This window comes from Mus caroli, chromosome 9, assembly GCF_900094665.2.
Source record: "Mus caroli chromosome 9, CAROLI_EIJ_v1.1, whole genome shotgun sequence".
NCBI classification, from domain to species: domain Eukaryota; kingdom Metazoa; phylum Chordata; class Mammalia; order Rodentia; family Muridae; genus Mus; species Mus caroli.
Genome location: NC_034578.1, coordinates 98,739,989 through 98,755,549, shown reverse-complemented (window position 1 = coordinate 98,755,549; position 15,561 = coordinate 98,739,989). Strand labels below are relative to the sequence as shown.

The following is a 15,561-nucleotide window of genomic DNA, read 5'->3' as shown; positions in this document are numbered from 1 at the left end:
ACAGCAGCATGGAAGTGTAAGCCGAATAAACCCTTTCCTCCCCAACTTGCTTCTTGGTCATGATGTTTGTGCAGGAATAGAAACCCTGACTAAGACACTCAAGGAAAACACAGAGTATGATATAAATGAAGCCAGCATGGACTCAAAACTCACCCTACAACTCAGAGATTTTTCTTCTGGTAGAAAAATGCTATTGGTGGGTCCAGTAATCCAACACTTGGTAAACTGAGGTAGAAAAACACCAAGTTTAAAGCCTACCTTGGCTACACAGCAATACAGAGAGAGGGTGAGAGGCGGTACACATGTAATTCCAGCAGTCAGGAGGTTGAAGCAGGAGAATTGGGAGTTTAGGGCTAACACTAGTTCCACAGTATTGCAGGCCAGCCTGGGATAAGACCAGAAAAATACAGTAATTTCTATGAGCTTAAGTTATACTGCATTAAGAACTGTGGTCACCTTTCCTAGAACACAGAGGAAACATGTACACACAATTCAAGTAAGAAATAAAAAGCGAGGAAAGGGTGGCTGGAGTGACATCCACAGGCTGTCCTCTGACCTCGACATGGGTGCTATGGCATGCATGTCTTTACACCCACATATCACACTCAAACACAAGATAATAAAAAAGTTGTTTAAAGTCGAAGTACTATGCGTGCTCACTGTCTAGTGCTAACATTAAGGAACAGAGAGGACTGACTGCTCCCGGATTCTACTTCAAGTGGAAAAGTGCACCTAAAATCACATACTTCAAAGTAAGAACTCACAACTGCTTGAGCAAGACAAATAACTCAGCAGCAACACACAAAACCCCAGATGACAGTGGGATATAATGCAAACTGTCTGAGTTAAATAGAGCGCCAACACAAACCCCTTCACTGGTCTGAATATTCTAACTTCCGCTCTATTTAAAGTACAATAAAAAAAAAGAAAAGAAAATTAAAGTCCTGTGTGGTGGCACAAACTTTTGTTTTGTTTTGTTTTGTTTTTTCGAGACAGGGTTTCTCTGTGTAGCTCTGGCTGTCCTGGAACTCACTTTGTGGCACAAACCTTTTATTGCTAGTACTTGGGAGGCAGATCTTTGAGTTCAAGGCCAGCCTGGTATGCAGAGCAAATTCCAGAATTCCAGGACAGCCAGGACTACACAAAGAAACCCTATCTCAAAAAGCAAAAACAACAAAAAGAGCCTAACCCACCAACCTAAGTTACCAGGGGCTTTTATGCAAACAACACAACACACAAACCTGAGTGCCTCCAGGACTCGGCTTCGTCCACTCCGAACAGACCGAGTGCTGTCAGGAGTTGAAGCAGCACTGTTACAACTGCTTCTTGACGTGCAAGTCTTCTGGGCAGGCGTCTTCACAATGCAGGTGGCTGACATGATCTCTTGCAGCTGCTTCTGGAAGGTCTCTCTCATCTCCAAGGCCTGGGTCAGAGCTAGAAACAGAGTGATCGCTATCAATCAAGAATGATGCCCCCCCCACCCCCACCCCCCGTGCTGGTGTGAAGAGAGCTGAGTGTGTGCCCAGGCTGACCTCCCATTGTAATCCCTGCCTCAGTCTCTCGAGTTCTGGGATTACAGGCATGCATTACCACAGTTACTAACTTCTCTCGTCAATCATATCTTACACTATTTTGTCTAGATCTAGTTGAACAGAGAATTGCCATTTACTGAATATTTATACAGAAATACAAGGCTAAAATGTCACAAAACACAAAGGCAGTCATGAGGACTGTTTCTGAAGTGATGAAGACTCCCTTGGAGGAAAACTTGCTCCTTTGAGGAGCTCCCTGCTCATGTCTGACCCTTTCTCATGGATGCATACTACAGAGATCCACAGTCATTTGTATGTATAGCTGTCTGTTCATTTGCTTTGGATCTTGCCACATAGCTCATGCTGGCCTTGAATGCCCTCCTGCCTCAGCAGCAAGCCTGGGATTGCAGCTGTAAAGCACTAGCCGAGCTTTCACTAATCCTTGAAAGAACACACCACAACGTCTTTGTCTTTGTATTTCCTTCCCATTATAGACACTGAAGTAGATACCAAGTAGGCATTTTTGAAATAAACAGAATGGAACAGTTAAGTCAGAAAGCAAGTTCTAGTAGGCAGGCTGAATAAGGAGAAGCCAGAGAGTAACCTGTCAAAAGAGAACACACCCATCTAAGTAAGGTAATCAGCGCAGCACTATCTGTAGTAGCAAGAAATTCAAAATAACCTGTTCATGCCACTGAATAGGAAACAGCAAAATAAAGCAGGGCACAAGCCACACACTACACCAGCAAATAAAACCCAGGACTGGAGCAGCCCCTACTTCCCAGACACTCTTCTGTGGCTTGAGTGCATACCCTCCTGTGTGTGGTGTGGTATAGTAAGGAGACTCCTTAAGAGGTGAGATCTAGTCTAAGGCGGCTGGGTCATTTGCAACACCACCCCAGAAGCAATGCAGTTTTCAGGGGAGACTCAGGCTAGTTTTGTTATGGGTTGCTATGACAACAGTGAGCCTGGTCTAACTTGCTTGCAGTCTTTCATGTGGTGCCACTCACCCACTTGCACTTTCCCTTTCTGATAAATACTCGAGACATGATAGGATGTAGCCAGGTCTTCATCAGAGTCCAAACCAATCAAGCTTGGGCTTTCATTTTCTAAGGCTGTTTGAGCTAAAAATGTACCCTTTACTATATATTTCTCAGTTCCAGCTACACTAAAACATTGCTCTTTTTTTTTCTTTTTTAGCAAATGGAGAGCTGTAGCAACCATGTATTAAATTGTCCAACTCTTCCAAATGATTCTGTGTGAACCATATCATATCTACACAAAAGCTACAGATAAAAGCTGTATGTGCTGACTGGTTGTTCCTCATCTCTTTCCTTCCTAGGACTTCCGCAATCCCCAAGAAACAAAGTTCTAAAATTAGCTCAATTAACATCCTACAGTGGCTTAGTGTTCAAGTGAAAAGAAGAGTCACACTCCTCTCTCTAGCTCTAAAGTAAAGCTAGCAGTGACTAAGGCAAGTGACAAAGGCATGCATGAAAGTCGTTAGGTGAAAAGGCTGCGCCTCTTCTGCTGAGCAGTCAAGCTGTGACTGCACAGAGAAATCCCAAGTGCCCCTCCAGTGAGCACAGCGCCTCACTGACTGGAAGCTGCAGTAGAATGAGCAGCTGACTCAGACAGGAAAAAGAGACCTCTCTAGGGGTTTGTGGAGAGAAGTCAGTGTTTGGCTGCAAAGCTAGAAGGCCATCCCAGTTCTAAACGTTGTCAAAAGTAAAAAGTGCACTTGAGTGTGGTGGCACAGGCCTTTAATCCCAGCACTGGGAAGGAAGGCAGATCTCTGGGTTTGAGGCCAGCCTGGTCTACAGAGTCAGTTCCAGAACCACTCAGAGAAACCCTGTCTTGGGAGGCCATGGCGTGAGAGTAAGGGGTAAAAAGTGACAAGTGTCTTACCTCCTTTACAGTCATCTCTTCCACTCCCATTCAACAGAGGTGACTCTTTGTCATTTGTGCCCATAGTGTTTGTCTCATTTCCTTCTACAGACAGATGATCTGTCTATTCAAAGAGAAAAATGACAACTTCTTAAACGAAGTTCACTGCATAAAGTTTCACAGACGTCTACATGCAGCTTGGGAGGGGCTCACTGTCCACACCACCTACCCCATCATCCTTAGATGCAGAAACTGCCAAGGGTGCCCGGCTGTTACAGAGCCGCCCATCTTGCACCGTGTTGATGTCCAAGCTCATTTTGGGATTGTAAGTGTGTGGATAAAGAGATTCAGGAAGATGCTTATACTCTTGAGCACACTGAAACACAAGTGTACACTTTAGAAAGAAGTTTACAGGGGCTGGTGAGATGGCTCAGTGGTTAAGAGTGCCGACTGCTCTTCTGAAGGTCTCGAGTTCAAATCCCAGCAACCACATGGTGGCTCACAGCCATCTGTAACGAAATCTGATGCCCTCTTCTGGAGTGTCTGAGGACAGCTACAGTGTACTTACATATAATAAATAAAAAAAAAAAAAAGAAAGAAAAAGAAAGAAGTTTACAGGGGAAAACTCTAGCATGTAGATAACCAATTGGGACCCAGGAAATGACTTAGCCAGTAAATGTCCTTGCCCTATTAAGTTGGTGACATGAGTTTAATCACTGAAACCATATTAAAACTGTAAAAAGAGTAAAAGGCCCTCTGAGCACACCTGTGCACACACAGTAAATTAAACAAAGTGGAACAAGTTGTCCCCACTTTTACAATCTACTGTCTATTAAAGTATAAACTCTAATCCTGCCTCTGCATTTAGCAAGGTATCAGCCATTCCAGAGAGCACCAAGGAAAGCATGGCTATAGTGTATGAGGATGCTATCAACTACCCTCAAAAACATCTTTTGTTTTTATATGATTTAAATTAATTTCTATCTATTTATATGGGGGGGCAGGTTGGGATGATGCACTCATGGAGTGTGGAACTCAGGGGACACACACCTTGTGGGAGTTATCTCCTTCCACTGTATGGGTCCCAGGAAATAAATTCAAGTAGTCAAGCTTGGTGGTGAGAGCCTTTACCTTCCACACCCTTTATTTCAGCTTCTCTCTTTCTCAATCTCTCCCTCCCTCTCCCTCTCAGACTTATTTATTATATGTAAGTACACTGTAGCTGTCTTCAGACACACTAGAAGAGGGCATCAGATCTCATTACAGATGGTTGTGAGCCACCATGTGGTTGCTGGGATTTGAACTCAGGACCTTTGGGAGAGCAGTCAGTGCTCTTAACCTCTGAGCCATCTCTCCAGCCCCTTAGCTACTTTTTATCTATAGTCAATCAGGGAAAGGAATCAGGATATAAGTATTCATTTAAAATTTGATAAATATTCAAGTAATAAAAATTTTAAGTTCTAGGGCTGGAGAGATGTCTCAGTGGTTAAGAGCACTGTATGTTCTTCCAGAGGTCCTGAGTTCAATTCCCCATCTATCACGTGGTGTCTCACAACCATCTATAATGGGATCTGATGCCCTCTTCTGGGCACTCGAGTGTACAAGTAGATAGAGCACTCATGTGCATAAAAATACAAAAATAATCAATCAACCAATTAATCTTAAAACAATTTAAGTTCTAATGCTAAAACGATACAATGCCCCAAGCATGACCTATTTGAGCATCCCAAAGCCTTATGTTATAAGCACACTTCCCATGGCATCCAACAGGCCCTCGGGGCGTGCCCTGGACAGCAGTCCAATCCCAACCCTTTCACCACTTCCATGTCCCAGCCATGAAATGGGCAGGTACTGGCACGATATGCCACCACACAACTAGCCAAGATTAGCAAATTTATTTGCATTCAATGAAATTGGTTTGTGCTCTGAAATATTTGTGTATTTTCAACCAACAAGGAAGAGAGGGAAAGCATTGCTTACCTCTAATAACCAATGCTCGGACACGACGTGCACCCCTCTTTCCTTTGCAGATTTATATTCTCGATTACTGTCATTTGCCCGACCCTGGTAAATGAAATGAGTAACGGTCTCATCGAAACTCCACCTGAAACAACCAAATATGCCAGAGGAATAACTAAGGGAGACAGCAGTCTACTCTGAACAGAGTGTTCTGACACACAGAGCTCAAAGAACTAGAGGAGAGACAAGAGTAGTAAATGGCAGATTTTGTATCCTGACAAATGCCAGCGACTCCATTTACACAGCATTTATACAGTGTAAGATGCCAGAAGAATACTTCTATATATATATATATATATATTAAGAGAAGTAAGCCTTTATTTCCATCTTTCTCAAATTAAGCCGGCTGACTTGGTTGCTCTGACGGGATTAGTCGAAGAGACCCAATCCCATATCCTCATCTGATTCCTCCGACTCTTCCTTTGCTTCAGCTCTGGCAGGGGCTGCAGCAGCCGCAGGGGTAGCAGTGGTGGCGGCAGCCTCAGGGGCAGCAGCCGCAAACGCAGATGGATCAGCCAGGAAGTGGGAAGGTGTACTCAGTCTCCACAGACAATGCCAGGACGCGCTTGTACCCACTGATGATGGAGTGTGGCACCGAGGCAACAGTCGGGTACCCGATCTGCAGACACACACTGGCCACACTGCGGACACCCTCCAGGAAGCAAGCGTGCAGGGCCTGCTCTGTGATGTCGAGCACTTCCGGGTTATAAATGCTGCCATTGTCAAACACCTGCTGGATGATCAGCCCGAAGGAGAAGGGGGAGATGTTCAGCATGTTCAGCAGTGTGGCCTTGCTGGCTCCCACCTTGTCTCCAGTCTTTATCAGCTGCACATCACTCAGAATTTCAATGGTGCCTCTGGAGATTTTTGTGGTGATGCCCAAAGCCTGGAAGAAGGAGGTCTTCTCGGGCCCCAGACCAGTGTTCTGAGCTGGCAGTGACCTCACACAGGGCGATGGTACCAGCACGAGCAGCAGCTGGCACCTTATTGGCCAACAGCATATCCCGAATCTCAGTGAGGTTCTCCTTGGTGAACACGAAGCCCACGTTCCCCCGGATGTGAGGCAACAGTTTCTCCAGAGCTGGGTTGTTCTCCAGGTGGCCCCTGATGGCCTTGCGCATCATGGTGTTCTTGCCCATCAGCACCACGGCCTTCCCTCGGAGGGACATGCGGATCTGCTGCATCTGCTTGGAGCCCACGTTGTCTGCTCCCACAATGAAGCATTTTGGGTAATCATCCAAAAGTTGGATGATTTTAAGGAAGTAGTTGGACTTCCAGGTTGCCCTGTCTTCCCTGGGCATCACGGAGGTGCGTCAGGGATTGCCACGCGGGGTTTAAAGACGATGTCACTCCAACGAGGACACCTGGCAAGAGCTTCTTTATATTTTTAAGAATCCTTCCATTTTGTCTTATAATGTATATCATTTTCTAATTACAATAAAAAGTATTTTCAAGTTAATAAAACTTAAGGCATTCAAGTCCACCGTCCAGTCACTGGCCACCACCCTTTTTATTCACTCTAGTTAGTCCCTATCACAAAACTATCTATGTTGAGAACTGAGCTCAGGCCTCTGAGTATGCTAGGCAAGAAAGCTACCACAGCATGAGACCACGTCTCTTAAGAAAACATTAGAGACAGGGTCTCTCACTCTGTAGCCCTGCCTATCCTGGAACTATGTAGACCCTCAGAGATCCTCCTGCCTCTGTCTCCTAAGCGCTGGAATTAATGGAGTGTACCACCATGCCAAGATACACACACACACACACACACACACACAAATAAAAAAAAATTAGAGCAAACTAAAATGTTTTTAATAGAGTGTGAAAGTCAGGGGAATCTAGGAAGGTTTGTTACAGTGGCCAGTACTACTCACAGGAAATCACTAAGATTGATAATAAATGCAGTCAGTCCCAGATGTGCTGACTATAAACCCATGAAGGGAACTAACCAGGACTGCACTGGAGGCTAAAAGTGGGCAAGCATCTGACATCTTTATAGACAGGCTTAAGTGTTCCTGGGTACCTCAGAGGAAAGTTCTAATTAATCGGAGAGGTTTTATTAGATAATGCACACAAGCAGGCAAAGCCAAGTCTTCCTTATAAATGAATACAGGCTTTTGGTTCCATCTGAGCTATGGCTGGCGCCGCCAACGCAGAGCTGTCCCTACCTGTACTCTGCTCCCAGTGATGCTGCAACCCCATTGAGCTCACTCTGCTTCTTACTGAGCTTCTTACTCACACACACCACAACGCTGTCAAGTGGTTTCCGAGTCTCTTCCTGCACATGAGAATAAAGAAACAGACCAGCCACAGTTCTTTGACATGCATTAGGGACACCTTCCATTTAATAAGAAAACCATGTCTACCTCCTCCAAATGGGCACCCTTCAGCTGAGGGCTGGCAGAATGACTGTCAGTGTTTCGGGAACTATTTGCCAAAGCAACTGTCAGGTTTCTGACGATGACTTCAGAGAGTGGTGAGCTTAGTTTCCGCTTCTGACTGGCAGCATTTGGGGTTTCCAGGGCTGCAAGTGCATCCTGTGTTTAAGAACAGGAAAAAGGAAAAAATGAGGAGAGAAAGCGGGGGGGGGAATAAGAGGAAAGAGACGAAGTAGGGAAGAAAGGAAAAAAGAGATTACACCTTTGACCTCTTTTTCTCTGAAATAAAAAGCATGAACTATAATTTTTATTTTTATACTACAACTAAAAGAATTTCATATTCTTCACCAAGCATTAAGTAAGGAGCTGGAGAGATGGCTGAGCAGTTAAGAGTACTATGAGAGCTCTTCTAGAGGATCCAGGGAATCAATCCCTTGCTCTCACGTGGTGGTTCACAACTATATGTACCACCAGTTCCATGGGATCTGACACCCTCTGGTTTTCATGTTCACCAAGCATGCAGGTGATGCATAGACATATGTAGGCAAAAGAACCATGCACATAAAAAAAAAATAGATTTTTTAAAACAGATAAACAAAAACCATTAGGCATACTTACCTTTTCAGCAGTGCATACATACCACACTTAAGAATTGTAATTGCAATTACATAAAAGACCCCAAACTAAAGTGAACACAGAAGGAAACCAGAAAGAATGGATGGGTATAAGAAATTAATTTTAAGATTAGGTAAAAAGTCAGAATGAGGCAAGAACCAACAAAATGTACAAGATATATAGGCTCAAAGGGCCTGAGGCTGAGAACTGGACACAGAGAGCTCCACACAGGGTCTGGCTTCTTCCCAACCAGTCCACAGAGCTCAGAGCTAACCAGGACTACACTTAAGGCTGAAAGTGGGCAAGCATCTGACACCTTTAGAGACAGGCTTAAGTGTTCCTGGGCACCTCAGAGGAAAGTTCTAATATCACTTCATGACAATGGATGGTGAAAGTTCTACATCAGACAGATAGATGCCTCTCATCTGGGGTTTCTGCAGACTACAATGGAGGAAGCCATTCTTTTCTTTCATCCAGCCTCATGATGATACCAAGGAATGCATGATCAAAGAGACAAGTACTCTTGAGAAACAGAGTTCTTGAGAACAGATCCTTCTACTGTTGATGTGGATTAACAAGAAGTGACACACCTCAAGAAGGAAAGACCAGAAATAATACGAATGAATATGTTCAAGAATGCAGGTGCATAAATTTTATAATATCCAAACCAAGTAAAATATGCTTGCAGGAGAAGTGGACAGTCAATATGGAGAGGATGCACTACCTGTCATGTCAACTCTAGGCTTTGACAATTCCATACACCTTTAATGCTACCTCTCCCAAGATTCAGAGAGGCAGAAAGGAGAGAAGAGACAAGCCTCAATTACTCTTTGCTGAGACTAAGCAAAGAGTAGGGAATTTACTAGCTAGTAACCACAATGGCAAATGATCAACACATGGTTATGGTTTGTACTGGGATACAGCTCGGCTGGGAGTACTACATGCACAAAGCCCTAGGCATATTCTCCAGCATCATACACAACAAACAGTGATGAATACCCGGCTCTATATACCAAGCCAATCAGGGCTATCTATACAGTAAAACTGTTTTAAAACCTTAAAAAAAAAAAAAAAANAGGAGAGGAAGAAGAGAAGAGAAGAGAAGAGAAGAGAAGAGAAGAGAAGAGAAGAGAAGAGAAGAGAAGAGAAGAGAAGAGAAGAGAAGAGAGAAGAGGCATAGAGGTCCATGCCTTTAACTCCAGTCGTCAACAGGCAGAGGCAGGTAGATCTCAGAATTCAAGGTTAGTCTGCATCATATACGAGACCTTGTCTCAAAAGTGGAGCAGGGATTCTATACTACATACAAAAAGGAAAACAAGGAAAAAAGAACACCAGCAAACATAATATAAAGGTATATGAAGCAAGGATAAGTTACTATATATATGACAGAACTGAGATAAAGATAAGACACCACACTGAAATCCTAGAACCACAGCAGACAGCCCTCAAGGCAGAAAGCATTAAACAAGACAGGATCTTTTATAAAATCAAAAGCTGCATTTTATATTCTAATTAATACAAGTCACACATATCAGTGTGCCAACTAACAAAGCGACTACTTACAAAAAAACAAAACCATGTGAGATTTCAGAAGAAGAATTACCAACACTGCTGAGCATGGTGGAACAGGCCTTTAACCCCAGAACTTGGAAGGTAGAGACAGGTAGATCCGAGAGTTCAAGACCAGCCTGGTCTACAGTGTGAGGGCTACACAGAAAAATCAAAAACCAAAACCAAAAACCGAAACAAGAATTATCAACACAAGAAACTTGCAAACATCACTTAATATATAGGATGGGTAAATAAGCACATATTGGGAATCAGAAGTTACAGTTTTCATATAAGTATACTGGATATATCAAACACTCCACCTCAGATAGAAAAATACCACCTTATGATAAGTGATTAACTACAGTTATATAGAACACGGGCAAATCTCCACAATAGAGGCTAAACAAATCCAACAAAACAGATGCGAGAGACTTTCTAACACTGCGTCTGTAATTGCCAAAACCAAGCACAGCACAACTCTTGACAGGTGGTGGGGAGGAGAAACAGAGATAGCGAGCCTGGGGAAGGGCACACAGAATGAGTACTATCTGAGCTCGGACAGTGGCTGCCCAAATGCTGGGTTGCACAGCTTCATTTAGCAGTGCATCCCTTTCCTTTGTTTACTACTTAAGGGGTCTGAGAACTGTACAAGTTGTTGGGACTCACTCCGTGACTTAACATGATCCCAGGACGCTTAAGAGAGTTCCCAAGTGTCAGAAGGCAGCATGAAGCAGGGTCATCCTGACTCCAGAAGTCATAGCTTAGACTAAGACAGTGCTTTTCCTCTGCTGAAGGCTCACGGGGCAGAGCACTAATCAGAGGAAGGGATGTAAAACTGCAGGACCATTGTGGAATACTAAAGGAGCCATTTTGATTTTCAGATTAGGGATATACATCAGCCTAGAATAAAACGGTACTAGATATCAATATTTATTTTCGGAATAATCTGCCCCTAAACACAGTATTAAAAATGCCTAAAATGCACCTGAATTTCTTATGGATGGAACCCATAGTCTTCTCATGTCTACAAGGCCACTATTCTATTAGAGACCTACCTCCACAACTCCCTTTTTTTTTAAAAAAAAAAAAAGCAAAGAATTGCTGGGCAGTGCTGACACAAGCCTTTAATACCAGCACTAGGGAGGTAGAGGCAGGCAGATCTGAGTTTAAGGCCAGTGTGTTCTATAGAGCAAGTTCCAGGACAGCCAGGGCTACACAGAGAAAAGCTATCTCAGAAAAACAAAACAAATAAAAAACTCTAGGCAAAACAAAAACAAAAGCACTTTTTGTTTGAGGCAGGCCTTGAACTCACTGTGTAACCTAGACAAGTCTTGAATTTATAATCCTCCACCTTGGCCTCCGAGTTACTGGGATTATAGGAAACACTACTAGGTGCAGCTAAAATGTCGTTTCTTAACATTCTATAAGCAAACTATCAAAAATAAGTTGGCTCAAGGATACAGAAATCTCAGGCAATGACTTACTTCAACAGCTACTTGGAAAGCCAAAAGCCTTCCCCAAAAAAAGGTGGGGGGAAAAATCTTGAGGATCTGAAAGAAGACTATTTGAATAGTTTCTGATTCATGAATAAATTTCATAAGGTGTTGGCCCCACTGCTCAGATCACACAGAGAAACACCACTCGTCTCCTTAGGAGGAGTGACTGAAAAGGTAAGGCGACACTAGGGCTTTCAGTCCAAGGCACACTAAGTCACCCAGAAAAGGTAGCAACACATTTGCTATTTTAAAGCTTACAAAACCATTACATTAGACTATTTCATTTCAGAGTGATATTCAGAGGTTAAGTCATCTGCCTAGAACTGTGTTCATGAGCAATATAGAACCTGAAACCCAGAGTCCTAACTAACTTCATATTATATAGCCACAGCTGTTATCTCAGCTCTGAGCACCCATTTATCAACATCTCTGGATGACTTTCTATTACAAACTTTAGTAGCAATGCACAATTTGGGGCTCTACCTTTATAAACCGTAAAACCATTAGTACTAGTAACATTTCCTTCAAACCTTACCGTCACATCAAAGGATGGCTTGAAAAGCTTGTCCTTGGACAGAAACTTTGATGGTGTGTCCAGGTGTAAGGAGGGCTCCTTCGTAAGTGGCTGCTGTACTGGTGGAGAGGTGGGGTCCTGCCTGCTGTGCTGTGAAATGACAGCACGGAAGGCTCTACTCTGAAAGCGATTCATGTCCAAAGGTGTAACCGCCTTTTTTCTGTGAATTTCCAAGTGTGCGTCAGGATGTGCTGGCAAATCTGGATTTGAACTCACTCCATTTGGTATCTTAGTTTCTAATACTTGTTCTACAAATTGAAAATGAAAAAAAAAAACAAAAAACAAACAAATGAGCCACTAATATGGGCCTTTTCTCTCATATGAGGCAAAGTGACAATTTAGTATTTTGTTAGATTTTACATATTGTCTCAGTACACTTTAAACCATAAAGTTATATTCCTACTTTCCAAGAAACAAACCAGATAAACTTGTTTTGAGACAGGTCTCATAGTCCCTTGCAGATACGTGGAACTTGATGACTGACACTGCAACAGAACACTGTCATCTACAAAGAGATCACAATCATGGTTCAAAAACAAGAAACAACCCAGGTATTTTATGATTTTGTGTTGGGCTATAGTCAAAGCCATCTTTGTATGAATGCATTCCATAGAACATAGGCTGGACACACCTGTATGTGACCCCCCCTGCTTCATCCTCACTAGTGTTCTTCAAGTGTGGCTTCAGAGATGTGCCCCTGACTCCAGAAGGTACATTAAAATATACAGTGATGAATGGAGAAATGGCCCAGTGAGTAAAGTGCTTACTATGCAAGAATGAAGACCTAAATTCAGGTCTCCAGCATCCAAGGAGAGTTGGGTGCAGTGGTGTAGGCAGGCAGATCCCTGGAGCTCACCTAATCAGTGAGCTCCAGGTTTAGTGAGAGACCCTGACTCTAAAAACAAGATGGAATATGACAGAGAAAACACACCATGTTGACCTCTGGTCAGACATGCACACTCATACATCACATACACAAATATACTCACACATACACATATGTGTACATATGTGTGCATGAATGTATGTGTACATGAATGTATATATTGAATCAGACACACACATTAAGTGAAACAAATAATTATAGACCCATTCACAAAACAAAACAGTGTATTAACCTAGTCAAGACAGTAAGAAGAAAATTCCCAAAACATGTCCTTAGAATTAAGTGTAGTCAAAAGTTTTGGAAAGCCTAGTGAGCTAGTCCTACTACTCAGCTCACTGCTGTGGCAATGGAGCATGTCTAGGCCGCCTTGGTAGCAGCTAACAGCTCTCGGGTGCTCCCAGGATGCTGACTGGGCTCTGCAGTCTGCCCAGCAACACTGCCATTCAGAGGCTGTTCGAATCCTCCCATCTCTGCCTTCTCCACTGTTATCCAACATTAAACAAAAACACTTTTGACTACTTCATGCCACGCCCACTGCCAGACAATAAAAGTAAAGAATTCACAGGACTTCCACAGTTCCTGCCTTTATAGTTTATAGTCTGGCTGAGACAAGAAAGCAAGCCAGCCTCTCTAAGCAACAAGAATCCTACCAAAAGGAGAAAAGTGAAGAGACAAGGCCATAACTGCTAAGTCAAAGAAGCCATCTATCCCAGAGAAAGGGGCATTCAAACTCAAGACAAAGGAAAATAGCTGTGCTGACTGGTTTTATGTCAACCAGCCACAGGCTTGGGAAAAGGGAACCTTAACTGAGATTATGCCCACCAGATTGGCCTGTGCATGTTTTCTTGATTGATGATTGATTTGGGAGGGCCCAGTTCACTGAGGGCAGTGTGTCTCTGGGCAGTTGGTCCCTGGATGGTATAGGAAAACAAGCTGAGCAAGCCATAAGGAACAAGCCAGTTAGCAGCACTCCTCCATGGTCTCTGCATCAGTCTCCAGACTTACCTGAAGGACAGACTACAGGCTGGAAACTAAAATAAATGCTGCCCTTCCCGAGCTGCTTTTGGTCATGGTTCCTTATCACAGCAATAGAAAGTAACTAGGACAGTAGCCAAGTCGTAAGTTATCTTGCTTACGGGAACGTCCGAAAAACCCAGATAAGCAGCAAGAGCACATTAGCTACCCAGCATGCTAGTGCAAGCCATAAAAGGAATTAACACTAACTGGGCTAGAGGCTCACAGTGTGTGCACTTTCCCTGCAGGCTGTACTGACAACAAGTGGTACAGTTCACACTAAGCATCTGTGCTGAGAGATGCCACCACGGACAAACACCCAAGACTCACAGGGCCTATCCTAAACAATAGGAGAAATAAAAGACTGTGAGGCTAAGGGCTTTTCCAGTCTCACACCCTCCTTACAGCTTCCCCCCTCTCACCTGGGTCAAGGCTAGGCCAAGTCCCATTCACCCACAGGAACATCCTGGAGTAAAAAAATTCTCAGAAAAACAGCAGAACTACCTGACCCCCTGGAAAGTCCTAGGTAGAGTTCAAATGTGTGTCATGCTTGCTAGCCAATAGATTTTAAGGTCAATATGCTTAGGCATAAGCATGAACTGTTACCTTGTTGCTGTAACCTGTGCCACTAAAAAGTATAAAAACTGCTTCTAACAGCCATTTGGGGGTCACCTTCTCGTCACTCGCCTTGAGGGACTAATTGAGGGTTGACCCTGATGCGCTTTTGCATTGATCTGCTTTCCGTGTTTCACTCAGGGGTGTTCTGAAGTAAGCACCACTGACTGAGGTTGGGGTCTTACAAATGTTTCAAAGCAAGTCCTGGAACATTCGTATTTCAGAAACCATCAAGTTGTAAAATACATAAAAAACGAGGACTTCTAACCTTGTTTAGGTGCATTGTCAACCAGAAAATGGTTTTCATCTGCTCTCTTCCCCATTCTCGCAGTTTCTAAGAGCCATGAAATGTTAACTGCCGGCAAACTCCATTTCTTTGCAGCTTCGTATTTGGAACCAGTCGGTTCCTTCACTATAAGATGTGTGCTGGCGAGCATGCCTTTCTTTGCATTTGCTTTGCGAACAAAGAATTCTTGAACACTAAAATTTTACATGGAAATAAAGCAAATGAACACAAAATTAGCCCATTAAAAAAAAATAATAGCATGGTTAATGTCACAGAAACATACTCTGGGTGGTGGCAGTGCATGCCTTTAATCCCAGGACTCTAGAGGCAAGAACGGCTGACCTGAGTTGGATCAAGGCCAAACTGGTCTACAGAGAGTTCCAAAACAGCCAGGGTTACACAGAGAAGCCCTGTTGTGACTCCACCCCTCAGAATGTTCAGAGTGTTGCTTAAAAGCATTATGCTCATTATGCTCTTAACCTAAATATCCCCATTAAATATGAGGTTGGTTAATTGAAATGCATTGATACAGCTGATTTCTACTCTTTTTCAAACGCTGCTACGTAGTGACCAATGAGGGAGAATTTTATAGGGAACTTTTAATTCCTTTATTTCCAAAGTGTTTCTTGCATTCCTTGCAAAGTGCTCCATTTGCCCCGGATGTGGTGGCACACGCCTTTAATCCCAGCACTCGGGAGGCAGAAGCAG

General features: G+C 43.4%; 1 protein-coding gene and 1 pseudogene across 2 annotated transcripts in view; both read right to left on the bottom strand.

Moving 5' to 3' along the window:
* Positions 1–15,561, bottom strand: part of Topbp1 (DNA topoisomerase II binding protein 1) — a 51,285-nt gene that overhangs the window by 13,170 nt on the left and 22,554 nt on the right. Inside the window, exons 12-19 of the mRNA XM_029481989.1 lie at positions 14,836–15,047; positions 12,014–12,300; positions 7,805–7,975; positions 7,607–7,716; positions 5,400–5,523; positions 3,649–3,795; positions 3,441–3,543; positions 1,242–1,434 (exon numbers count right to left, since the gene is read on the bottom strand). Coding sequence (XP_029337849.1) covers positions 1,242–1,434; positions 3,441–3,543; positions 3,649–3,795; positions 5,400–5,523; positions 7,607–7,716; positions 7,805–7,975; positions 12,014–12,300; positions 14,836–15,047 — 1,347 coding nt within the window. The remainder of the gene's footprint in view (positions 1–1,241; positions 1,435–3,440; positions 3,544–3,648; positions 3,796–5,399; positions 5,524–7,606; positions 7,717–7,804; positions 7,976–12,013; positions 12,301–14,835; positions 15,048–15,561) is intronic.
* LOC110301697 lies at positions 5,793–6,791 on the bottom strand (annotated as a pseudogene). Its single transcript, XR_002378734.2, has one exon. The product of XR_002378734.2 is annotated as a 60S acidic ribosomal protein P0 pseudogene (transcript).